This window comes from Trachurus japonicus, chromosome 4 (genome assembly GCF_045865225.1).
Source record: "Trachurus japonicus isolate A0001 chromosome 4, Traja_1.0".
NCBI classification, from domain to species: Eukaryota; Metazoa; Chordata; class Actinopteri; order Carangiformes; family Carangidae; genus Trachurus; species Trachurus japonicus.
The window spans coordinates 31055396-31068584 of record NC_140910.1 but is presented as its reverse complement, the minus strand read 5'-3'; the positions used below and the strand labels follow the sequence as shown (position 1 = coordinate 31068584).

At 44.1% G+C, this 13189-nt stretch overlaps 1 protein-coding gene across 1 annotated transcript; it reads right to left on the bottom strand.

Annotated features, from left to right (window-relative positions):
* Positions 1-5261: 5261 nt before the first annotated feature.
* LOC146989199 (GTPase IMAP family member 9-like) lies at positions 5262-8133 on the bottom strand. Its single transcript, XM_085775349.1, has 3 exons — positions 7760-8133; positions 6044-6651; positions 5262-5422 (listed from the first exon to the last, which is right to left on the bottom strand). Exons 1-3 carry the CDS (start codon positions 8131-8133, stop codon positions 5262-5264), a joined length of 1143 nt encoding a protein of 380 aa, XP_085631475.1.
* Positions 8134-13189: the final 5056 nt, after the last annotated feature.

The following is a 13189-nucleotide window of genomic DNA, read 5'->3' as shown; positions in this document are numbered from 1 at the left end:
GTTTGTTTCTGATGATGATGATGTAATCTAGAGCTGCAACTAACGATTATTTCCATTATCGATTAATCTGTTGAATAATCGATTAGTTGTTTGGTCGATAAAATGTTGAAAAACATCGACCAGTGTTTCCCAAACCACCAGACGACGTCCTCGAATGTCTTGTTTTGTCCACAAACCAAAGAGAGACTCAGTTAATTGCCGTAAAGGAACAAAGAAACCAGAAATATTCACATTTAAAAAGCTGGAATCAGAGAATTTTTACTTTTTTTTCTTAAAAAAAAACGACTCAAACTGATTATTAGATTATTAGAATAGTTGATGATTAATTTAAAAATCTATTGTTGTGCAATATTAATCAGTTAATTGTTGCAGCTTTAATGTAATTATTTTATGAGCTGGAGCCTGTGAGAAAGATGCTGAGTGTGAGTTTCGACTCTCGAGGTGTGAATAAACGTGTCTGCAGCAGGTCACAGTGTGTGTGTGTCTGTGTGTGTGTGTGTGTGTGTGTGTGTGTGTGTGTGTGTGTGTGTGTGTGTGAGAGAGAGAGACTTAACAAGGTGATTAATGAAAACGAGGTCGTGTGACTTCTGACCCCCCCACTGCACTGATGAGGAGAAGGACGAGCATCAAGTTCTCACACCGTCCTGCTGTTTCACACCTCCAACACACACACACACACACACACACACACACACACACACACACACACACACCTTCTTCTTCTTCGTCACTGCAAAAACTAAAAATCTGTCCAAGAATATTTGTCTTATTTCTTGTCAAAACAATTTTTTTCCCCACTTAAAATAAGACTCATCACTTTAAAAATTTACTTGTTTTTAGATCATTTTCACTTGTTTCAAACTAATTTTCACTTGAAATAAGTAGAAAAATCTGCCAGTGAAAGCAGGTTTGTTTGTGCTTGTAATAAGGAAGAAAAACTTGCTCCACTATCAGATTTTTCTACTTATTTCAAGCGAAAATATACTTGAAATAAGTAAAAAGTGACTTAAAACAAGTTACTTTTTATGTGATGAGTCTTATTTGAACTATAATGAGATTTGTTTTGACTGTTCTTGGTAAGATATTTGAGTTTTTGCAGTGTTCTTTCTCTTTTATTTATGTGTTTAATGCTGTTCTTCGTTTCTTCATTCAGTGAAAACATATCAACACTTCACACATGCAGCAGGGAGGAAATGATCGAAACCTTTCAAAATAAAAGACAGTGCCTGGTCAGACACAGCTACAGTCAACAACAACAACATGCAGTCATGATGAGAGACATTGAAACAGTGACTCCTTCATAATGAAACACCAATAATCAATAAATTAGTACCTCTATGTACACAGGATGTAGGAGGAGACTATCAAAATATTTTCAAAATAAAAGTCATCGTAGAGTTTACTGAGGTTTTTCTGTAGAAAATAACAGTTGGAACCAGCTCTTCTACTTCCTTTATTTATTTTTTTTTGCTGTTGTTTGTTTCTCCATTCATCAACACTTTACACACATGCTGCGGGAAATGATCAAAACCTTTCAAAATAAAAGTCAATGGTTACAGGCCGACGCAGCTCAAGTCAACAACAACAACATACAGGTTCAAAAAAATCACAGGAGAGATTCATTATGACATTGAAACAGTGACTCCTCTCTGATCAAACACCAATAACCAATCAATGAGTCTCTCAATGTCACATTAGTCAGGATGTAGGAGGAGATGATCAAAATACTGTCAAAATAAAAGTCACCGTAGAGTTTACTGAGGTTCTTCCGCAGAAAATAACAGATGGAAACCAGCTCTTCTTCTTCCTTTATTTATTTTTTGCTGTTGTTTGTTTCTTCATTCATCAATACTTTACACACATGTGGGAAATGAGCGAAACCTTTCAAAATAAAAGCCAATGGTCACAGGCTGACGCAGCTCCAGTCAACAACAACAACAACACGCAGTCATGAGAGAGATTCACCATGACATGGAAACAGTGACTCCTCTCTGATCAAACACCAATAATCAATCAATGAGTCTCTATCAGGATGTAGGAAGAGCCTATCAAAATAAAAGTCTGTGTAGAGTTTACTGAGTCTTCTCTGCAGTAGGGAGCCAGCTTTTCTTCTTATTAAGCTGGCCGGACCCTATTGTCTTCTTCTTCTTCTTCTTCTTCTTCTTCTTCTTCTTCTTCTTCTTCTTCTTCCGAGGAAATCCTACTTCCCATGGGCGAAAAATCACCAAACTTTGCACAAAGGTCCAGTCCCATATCAGATTTACTCAACTCCAAGGACATGTGACCCCCCCCTCAATAAGCATTTAAATTTAAAAACTTTAAAAATTCCTACCAAACCAATCTCCTAAGCTCTTCTCCTCCCACAATTTTTGCTCAATTGTCACCAAACTTGCTACAGAGCATCTCCAGACCGTCCTCCACAAAACTTGTTTCTCGGATTTTTGATCTTTGAGTAGCTCTGCATCTCGTCTTTTTTTTCAGGTGAATGTCACTGCTCAGTCCCCTCTACCATTGTTAACCCTCCCCGGAGGTGAGAGTTCACCTTAAACATGTGAATTCAACTACTTTAGTCCATTTTTTAACATCGTAAAAACATCAACTGTCTTTGGCTACGGACTGCAACAGTCCGTTGTCATGGATACATGACAACAACTTCCACCAGTCATACGTGCCTGACGCGGAGTGATAGCCTACGCTGTGATAAGGCTTTAGAATAGTAGCCGTGGTATATACTCATTATACCACGGTTAAAGGTTCATGAGGCAAGAAATGCACATGCGTTTTAAGTTTTTTACTGCTAATGGGCGATGAAGCGTTAAAAACCAAAAAGAATGAGCCCACCCGCGTATCTCTCCGTTGCCTTGAACAGGCTGTGTGCTGCATAATGCGCTGCAATTCTGGGTCCGAATTTCCCGCGCTGTCTGCGGATGTGACGTCAAATGACGCTGCATGCGCGTCCTCGACAGCTTCGGCTTTCACAGCTTGCGCCCAGCGGTCGGCGGATGTCTTGCAGCCTGAACAGTTATGTGAGCAGCGAGTAGAGAAATAACGTCACTTTCTTACATTTTAATATTTTTTCATGCGAGAAAGTGACGGTTTAGATTCCCAATCTGTTGTCAGTTTATCCAAATAACGTCTGTAAGTAGATTTGCTCCGACATTTTTCGGAGGAGTGCAGAGCCACACACACGCAGCAGCAGCAGCAGCGGCTCGTCACAGAGGCTGCAGCCGGGGAGCTGAGCTCATCGGCCGGTCAACCTCTGTCCTCATCCCAGGGAAGAAAACGAGCCGAGTAACTTCCCCACAGGTTTTTAGAGGTTTTCTGCCGGCTGGTTGAATTGTTTTGAGGAGATAAATGCTGGATGAAATCTAACAGTGGCACTGTGGCAGTCGGATATTAGTTCATGAATGAAAAGTGAAGCTTCAGGTGTGTGTGAGCAGCGCAGCCTTGGGGCTCTGTACGTACAAAAATCACCATATTTAGGCTACTTCAATAAATAAATAGTTTTATAATGAGCCGATTGATTCATCCGTGTTCAGTTTATGCAAACAACGCCTGTAAGGAAATTCTCCGACGTGTTCGGAGGAGTGCAGAGCCACAAAAGCAGCCGAGCGGCACCAGAGGCTCATGGCGGCGGCGGCGGCGGCCGGTGCTGACCTGATGCCTGGGCGGTCAACCTCCCGGTGTCGCAGTAAATTGAGCACTGTACAATGAGCGCGGCATGGCGCATTTACTGTTTATTAACAGCCAGGCGGTGTGTGTGTGTCTGTGTGTTTGTGTGTGTCTGTGTCTGTGTCGTGAGAGAGACAGCAGGTCGAGGGGCTGACTGGCAGAGATGAGAGATAGTGAAAAATGTTCTTTTTTTCTGTGAGAGACTGCTGCGGTGGACCCAAACCAAACTGTGGCGGCTGATTAATGGAAAACACTGGTATAGTAACGTTATGCCGTTTCCAATTCAGCCACAGTGTCACTGTCACAGCATCAGCTGCAGCTGTGGAGAGTTGATGCGCGCTCCCGCACCAGCTTGGCTGATGGCTGCAGTAACCCTGACGGCCGCTACGGCCGTTGTATCGCTAGTGAGTTTTATTCCTCGATCTTGCCTCAAGCACCTTTAACAACCAATCAGATCGCCGGATTTCACCTTTACGTTTTATAATTATCTATATATTTGTATTTGTGTGTTTATTGTTTTCTATTTAACGGCTCATCTCCCCTTAAATGGTAAATGGACTTGCACTTATAAAGCGCTTTTCTAGTCACTTGGACCACTCAAAGCGCTTTACAATGTAATGGTCGCATTCACCCTTTCACACACATTCATACGGCACTGTTCGCAGACAGGCTTGGGAACTAATCATTCACACACATTCATACATCCGATGATACATCGGAGCGCAAGTGTGGGTTCTGTGTCTTGCCCAAGGCCACTTCGACATGCGGACTGGGGGATCTACTCACCCTCATGTGGACTAAGGGCTGGGAGAAGTTTCAGAGTCCTCCGTGGCTTCTCTGAGTTACAGCGGGGCTCCGTGCAGCAGTATTTGTCCATATGACGGTTGAGAACGGAGCTCACTTTTCTTCGTCCAAAAAGACACACCAAAAAACATCCAAATACCTCCATAGTGCTCGTCTGTAATGTCCCTCTTGTGTTGAAGCCCAGACATGAGAAATTGTTCCGAAAAAAATTAAATAAGTCTATATTTTAAGCTTGTTTGTAGAGGAAGCTCCCAGCACTGCTCTTCCTGGCGCGAGATTTGGACGGACCAGGAACTAGACTAGACTTATTTCATTTTTTTTCGGAACAATTTCTCATGTTGGGGCTTCAACACAAGAGGGACATTACAGACGGGCACTATGGAGGTATTTGGATGTTTTTTGGTGTGTCTTTTTGGATGATGAAAAGTGAGCTCCGTTCGCAACCGTCATATGGACATGCAGTGCTGCACGGACCCCCGCTGTAACTCAGAGAAGCCACGGAGGACTCTCAAACTTCTCCCAGCCCTTAGTCCACATGAGGGTGAGTAGGTAATGAGTGAAATTTGAATTTTGGGTGAACTGTCCCTATAAAGAGAGATTCGTCACAACATGGAAACAGTGACTCCTCCATAATCAAACACCAATAATCAATCAACGAGTCTCTATCAGGATGTAGGAAGAGCCTATCAAAATAAAAGTCTGCGTAGAGTCTTTTCTGCAGTAGAACAGTTAGAGCCTGTAGTCAGCGTTTCTTGTTCTTGTTCTTCTTGTTTTTCTTCTATGGTTCAGATGAGGCGGACGTCCCTCTTGAGGAAGTTCCGGGCTTTCCTGAACCACCGGGACACAGGGTTTTCCTGCTCCGCCACTTCTCTGGCTTTCCTCCGATACTTCTCCTCCAGCTGGGTGGTGTAGAGCTGCACCTCCTTCTCGTACTTCGCCTCCAACTCTCTCAGCTTCCGAGCTTTTTTACTCTCTCGTTTTCCCTCTGCTTCCTCCTTCAAACTTCCCTCTCTCCCTTCTCTCTCCATCCTTTCTTCCTCCATCGTCTCTATCTCCGTCCTTTCTCCCTCCATCGTCCCTTCTCTTTCCATCCTCTCTTTCTCTTTCCTTTCTCCCTCCATCGTCTCTATCTTCGTCCTTTCTCCCTCCATCCTCCTTTCTCTCTCCATCCTTTCTCTCTCCATCCTCTCTTTCTCTTTCCTTTCTCTCTCTCCTCTCTCCCTCTTTTCTCTTTCCACCCTTTCTCTCTCCGTCCTTTCTCCCTCCATCGTCTCTATCTCCGTCCTTTCTCCCTCCATCGTCCCTTCTCTCTCCATGCTGTGTGTCTTGATCCTTTCTCCCTCCATCCTCTCTTTCCTTTCGCTCTCTCCTCTCTCCGTCCTTTCTCCCTCCATCGTCTCTATCTCCATCCTCCATCCTCTCTCCATGCTGTGTCTCCAAATCTTTTCTCCCTCCATCATCTCTCTCTCCCTCTCCATGCTGTGACTCCCGAAACTTTCTCTTTCCATCCTCTCTCTCTCCATCCTTTCTCTCTCTCTCTCCGCCCTTTCTCTCTCCCTCTTTTCACTTTCCGCCCTTTCTCTCTTCATCCTCTCCCTCTCATCTTTCTGTATTCGTTCCCTCTCCTTCCTCTCTTGTCTCTCCCTTTCTATCCTCTTAATTCTTTCCGATTCTATCCTCTCTTTTCTCTCCCTCTCTTCCCTCTCTTTTCTTTCCCACTCCTTCATCCTCTCCAGTATTTTCCTCACTCTCGTTTTCTCCTGTGGGACCAGTGGGACTTGTTCGTCGTCTCGTCTCTCCATCCTCTCCTCCTTCTCCACCTCCCTCATCTTCTCCTCAAGCTCCTCTCTCAGCTTCCTCTGCAGCTCCTTCTTCTCCGTCTCCATCTCTTCCTTTTTCTCCGTCATAATTTCTCCCGCCCTGTCCTGAATCGCCCTCTCCGCCCGCTGGAACATCTCGTTGGTGTAGTGTCCTCCTCCGTTGCTACGGACGATGTCTCTGACCTTCTGCAGCAGCTCGGTGACCTGTTGCCGTCGGTCGTTGTTGTTGCTGAAGATGTGATAACGGCCGTTGCAGCGGTGAACCAGCTCCTGCAGCTCGGCGCTGTCCTTCATGTAGTCCTCGATGCTGCTGTCCTTCAGGAGGTCTCCGTGGGTGAAGAGGACCATGCTGTACCTGTTAGGTTAAAGGGATAGTTCAACATTTTGACAAACTGGCCCATTGCCATTATCCCTATAGTCATAGCAGTAGGTTCGTTACAACGGCCGAGCAGAGCCACGAGCTCTGAGCAGCTCGCGGCTCCGCTCTGCCGTTCTAAAGAATAGTAGCTACGCTACGGAGGCTCATGGGATTTCTGGGTTTCCCTCATCAAACTCATCAAATACACAATCCAACAACTCCACAACGCTCTGGTGGACAAGTTGTGACCTGCACATTCACCACGCTATGAGATAATAACAGAACGCTACCAGACGGAGTTGTTTTAGAGGTAAATGCAGAGACTGCTTGATGAAAAACTGTCCCTGAAGGCAACATGCATCAGCGGTTTTGCATGAATTTACCTCTCCTCTCCTCTCCTCTCCTCTCCTCTACTCTCCTCAGTATATTCTTGAACTGCCATTATCTGTTGTACTTTGTAGTTTGGCCTCGGTGTCTCGCACTCTCTCCACCGGAGCTCCATCTCTCTCCACCGCCTGCATCGCCCCCCCCCCCCCCCTTTTCCCCTGCTGTTAGACCGGCCTGCCCTCCCTTCCCATGGACCAGTCTACCACCCAGTCCTCCCATCGAGCTGGCCAGCTCTCCCTGCTTGAAAAAGGTCCTGTGGACCGAAACGTTGTTTGTTTTAAAGTCTTTTGCAAGTGACTTGACAGTGTGCGGGAGACCCTTTTTGCTTTTGTTCACTCCTTACCTATGCTCCAACGCACCTGTTTTTCAAGATTTTTTTAGGTGTGCATCAGCCTTCACACCTTGACAGCTCTCCCTGCCTACCAGAGGCTGCCTTCATCAACTCCTGCTAACATTTCCATATTTCGCACATTCTGTGATGTAAACTGTAAACTGTCTTGTAACAACATCTACTGCACGTCTGTCCGTCCTGGGTGAGGGATCCCTCCTCTGTTGCTCACCCTGAGGGTTCTCCGATTTTTCCCTGTTAAAAGGGTTTTCTTTGGAGTTTTTCCTCAGTCGATGTGAGGGTCTAAGACCAACTAATTATTGAATAATTATTCAAATTTTGAAGTTTTTAGTTTGATGAAACATGGATTTGTAGGTGTTTTTTTCTTACCTGTCTGCAGCGTCGCCAAACATCTCCTGGATCTTCTGCACCGTCAGCTTCTCCTCCTCCGTGAACCGTCCCACCTTGAACACGACCAGGAAGACGTGCGGTCCGGGGGAGCAGTAGGAGATGCACTGGCTGACGTCCGTCCTCGTCTTCTCCTCGTCCACGTCGGTGTCGCACAGACCCGGGGTGTCTATGACGACGACCTTCTGACCCCCCGCCGAGCCTCTGGCCTTCTGACACTCTTTAGTGATGGACGTGGCGCTGCAGCGAGAGTCGAAGTACTCACGACCCAGAATGATGTTTCCTGTGGTGCTCTTCCCACATCCTGTCTTGCCCACCATCACCATCCTCAGCTCTTCATCACATCGCTCAGTCATGTCTGTTTGAGACCAAGAAGAAGAAGAACAGAGGGAGAACTTTAGTTATATTACCAACAGTTAAGCGGGATAGAGATTGAAGGGATAGTTCACCCAAAATTCAAATTTCACTCATTATCTACTCACCCTCATGTCGACTAAGGGCTGGGAGAAGTTTCAGAGTCCTCCGTTCCTTCTCTGAGTTACGGGGGGCTCCACGCAGCAGTATTTGTCCTTATAATGATAATGGTTGTGAATGGGCCTCACTTTTCTTCGTCCAAAAAGACACACCAAAAAACATCCAAATACCTCCATACTGCTCGTCTGTAATGTCCCTCTTGTATTGAAGCCCCGACATGAGAAATTGTTCCGCCGGTCATTGCACTCACACAGGAAGAGCAGTGCTGGGAGCTTCCGCTACAAACAAGTTTAAAATATAGACGTATTTAATTTTTTTTCGGAACAATTTCTCATGTTGGGGCTTCAATACAAGAGGGACATTACAGACGAGCGGTATGGAGGTATTTGGATGTTTTTTGGTGTGTCTTTTTGGACGAAGAAAAGTGGTATCCATTCACAACCATTTTACAAATACTATACTACTATACTAGACAAATACTGCTGCGCGGACCCCCCCGTAACTCTGAGAAGGAACGGAGGACTCTGAAACTTCTCCCAGCCCTTAGTCGACATGAGGGTGAGTAGATGATGAGTGAAATTTGAATTTTGGGTGAACTATCCCTTTAAATTAAGTTGTTTTATAACAGCATATAACACACACACACACAGAGACAAACAAATCCAATAAAGATTAGTTATTGATTAAAACCTGAAGGGCGTGATGATGAGGCCGCTGCTCCTCGTCCTGGATTTTATTGTTGTTTATTGTTGTGATTTATCTATTTCCTGCAGTGTTGCCATGGGGACACACAAACCTTTGACCTTTGCTCCTGTTGGATGTGAGTGAACAGGTGTAAGCAGGAATTTAGACAGGTAGGCTAACAAGAACATACTATAGATCCATCAGAACCCGTCACTATAGTATACAGTAGGTTAGAGGCTACGACCGGCTGACTCCGCCCACAGGTGAGTCCACTACAGGTGAGTCCTCACCAACTCACCTCAACCAACTGAACACGGATCAGAACAGAGTAGACAGGTGATGATGTCAATCAAATACCACTTTGAGAGGGTCAGGTGGGAAGAACCACTCACCTGACAGGTAGAGTAGAGTCTTCTGGCCAGAGCTTCTTCACCTGAGAGACGGACGGAGCTTCTTCAGCTGAGAGAAGAACTTCCTGTATTGACTCTGTATAAAGTTTTTTGGGAGGAGGAGCCAGTTGCCGTGAGAAAGAGGAGGAGGAATCTGCACTTTGACCTGAGAGTCGGTGTTGGCTAGATGGAGTACATGATCTGCAGGAATTTACGTAGTACCTCACCAAAAATTGTTGAGAACTCCTGACTGGTTAAGTTTAGTAAAACTGACATGTACAGGTGTAAAACACGGGGAAAAAAACAAAAAGTAAGTGAAGCCATTGGTTAAAGCAGAAGTAAGCGATCCGGTCGTTTTGGCTAACTTCCTGTCAGCAGATGGAGTTAGCAGTCCCCGCCCTCGTCCCTACGTCACCACATTCACGCGCATCCCTTGGCTGCACACACAGAGAGGACCGCCCCTTTATGCCGTTCTCTCTCCTCATTGGATAAAGGTTGTAGGATACAAGGAAAGTTTTCTCCTCGGCTTACAGCAGAGCAGAGTGACTGACAGACCCGTGTTTCAGACCAAACACTGATTGCTGTTGGAAGATATAACTATTTAAGACTTTTATTAACACAAACATTCCGCTTACTTCTGCTTTAAGTTTAGGCACAGATAAGTAAAGTTTGCATGTTGTCTATGACGTCACTTCCTGCAGATCATGTACTACAAACATTGTTAGGGTCAGACTTGACACTGCTGCGTAGCCTTAAGTGGTAGTTATTCAGTATTTATCAGGATTCAGGAGACCATCAGAACCACGAGGACCATCCGAACCATAAGAACCTGAGAAAGTCTTTCGTCCCTGCAGCAGTCAGATATTTTAACAAACACTGTTAGGGTCAGACTTGGCACTGCTGTGTAGCCTTTACTGGTATTTATTTAGTATTTATTCATTTTTTATCAGGTTTCTGTGGTATTTAATCATGTCCTCTTTTCCCATTATGTCCTATATTTAGATAATGTTTCACTGGCCTTTACTGAGTTAGTTGTGCATCTTACAGCCCCGCTGTAACTCAGAGAAGCCACGGAGGACTCTAAAACTTCTCCCAGCCCTTAGTCCACATGAGGGAATGAGTGAAATTTGAATTTTGGGTGAATTATTGCTTTAACAGCATCAGATTATATTGGAATTTACTGTTGTGTATGTCTCTGGGTTGCCTGACCTGAGTTGCATCCCGGGCTTGATGTTTCCTTTGTCTCTAATCCTGACGAAGACACACTTGGATCGAAACGTCGATCTATAATAAACACTCGAGGAGCTTTATACAGTGTGCGGACTTCACTCTTTTCATCTAAGCCTATTTTGTTTTTTAGTCCTGCACCTGTAACACGTTTGGATGTGCGTGCTTTACTCCACTATTGTGTCCCTTTAGGCTCTCCTCAGAATCTCTCCAGCTCCTCACAGTCCAAACACATGTTCCTGAAATGTGAAAGAACCTAGTATAAAAACAGAAAATGTAATAAAAGATGATTCCAGTCAACACACACACACACACACACACACACACACACACACACACACACACACACACACACACACACACACACACACACACACACACACACACACACACACACACACACACACACACACACACACACACACACAAAGAGAGAGAGAGATTAACAACAGAAACTGAAGCTCAGTGTGAAAACAGATGATGCAGCTGTGTGAATATTAATGAGTTGGTTTCATAACTTCACTGTGTAACTCAAAACAGGAAACACTGAAACATCTGTTTATGACCTGAAAATTCAAACGGATGAGTCTGATGAGTCATGTGAGTCTGTGGCGGGAACACGGCGGCTGCCCAGTGGGATTCTGGGATAACTGACTTTTTTGGTGAGGTAAGAGGAAAAAAAGCGAAGAGTTCAGACAGAGACTGAGATTTACAGACGGTGAGCTGGACAGTGAAGGAGACGCTGAGTCAGTCTGTTTCCTCTCAGCTGATCTGTGATGTCACAGCTCCCTCTGCTGGTCAACAGCTGCTTCACATCTGTCTTTGCACTTGTCACTTCCTGCTTCTAATTTCCTCTCCTCTGATTGGTTCAAACATCCGCACAGTGAACATGGCTCGGTTCTGTGTTTGTTCCAGATCCAAATAAATAAATAAATAAACTGGTCTCTTTGCTTGCGTATTGAATGACATGTTATTTATTTAATGTGTGTTATTATGTGATTTTATGTGCTATTTTATGTGGTGAGGCCAAAGACACATTGTGGACAATAAAGGAAAGATTATTATTATTTATTCAATGACAGGTGTCACTGATTTACACTGTACTGACTGTTCTCAGACTGATCCAATAGAAACAGAGCTTAATTTCAGAATAAAACACTCAGAGAAAGCAAATCCTGCAGGTTGTTGGAAGGTGACGGGTCCAGGTGACTGCAAATTGTGATGTCACAGGAAATTTCTGAATACAGGCTGTGTGCATTTCTCTGTGAACTGAGGCTTTGATACTTTCACAGCTAGAGCTGCTTTATAATCACACTACACATGGACATACCTTTATACTGTATGGAGCTTTAATACAAACATCTGCCTTTATTTTGAAGGAGCTTTAATACAAACATCTACCTTTATTTTGAAGGAGCTTTAACACAAACATCTGCCTTTATTTTGAAGGAGCTTTAATACAAACATCTACCTATATTTTGAAGGAGCTTTACGTAAAACAAACATCTACCTTTATACTGTATGGAGCTTTAACACAAACATCTACCTTTATCTTATTCTGTATTAGAATTTTATTGTGAATCTGCTGCTAATATTCTGTTTTCTCTTATATTTATGCAGATAACAATGCCATGCAGCGCTGCATGGCATTGATATCTGCTGCTACTCTGACCTCTCTTATATTTATGCAGGTTGCTATCTGTTTTCTTATTGTTGTAACTGCTGCTAATAGCCTACTATGTTTTTTCATATACTTGCGCAGGTAGCTTCCTATTATCCTTTTGTATGGTATGTCTGTCCGTCTTTAAATGTGAGGACTACGGATGGAAATTAGCTTTGAGCTAAATCCGACATATTTACATGACGTGATGTGCGCGTCACAAATTGTTCATTAATGTGCATTGTCTTCGTCAAATAAACAATAAAATGAAAATACTGTATGGAGCTGTAATACAAAGATCTACCTTTATACTGTATGAACAGAGTGACACATTCAGCATGTGAAGAGCTGAGTCATGATCCTGCAGAAACACACTCACACACAAACACACACACTTCCCGGAAACAGCGAGCAGTGAGGGAGGGGGGTAATGCTCGTCTCCTCCCGTCTCTTCCCGGCAGTCTTCCCGACCCCTCACGAGATGAAGCGCACCACAGCCTCGGAGCGAGCTGATTGGATGCTGCAGAAACAGCTTCTGGGCCAATCAGAGAGCGGCCCAGTCGACCAATGAGATGCGAGGAAGAGATGAGAGTGAGACAGAGAGTTCCCATCATCAATATCACAGTGTGTGTGTTCAGTTTTACATCAGATCAAACTCTGGCAATTAAACACACACACACACACACACACACACACACATTCATCTAAGGCAGAAACACGCTGATTCACTAAATATAGACTCTGATAGAGATGTAGGCCAGACCGGTGATGCAGCAGAGGTCAGAGTTGTTCACTGAACATGAACATCTGGCCAGGTGCAAAAAAGAAGAGGAGATGAATGTGTTAAACATGTTTTTGTGTCTTTTCCTGTAAATACTGTGGAAACACTGAGAAAAGAAATGTAATTCAAGTAAAAAAATAACTTCACTGCTGCTGATTCATTCAGTTCAGTTCAGTTTATTTGATTAGCATTTTATC

Excerpts from the sequence above, each read along its gene's own strand:
- LOC146989199 (XM_085775349.1), bottom strand. The coding sequence starts at position 8,133 with ATGACTGAGCGATGTGATGAAGAGCTGAGGATGGTGATGGTGGGCAAG. Across the intron at positions 6,652-7,759 it reads TTTGGCGACGCTGCAGACAG|GTACAGCATGGTCCTCTTCA; the intron begins GTAAGAAAAAAA and ends TTAACCTAACAG. Across the intron at positions 5,423-6,043 it reads GAAGAGAGAAAGGGCGGAAA|AGTTGGAGGCGAAGTACGAG; the intron begins GTGAAAAGAGGG and ends GGAAGCTGAGAG.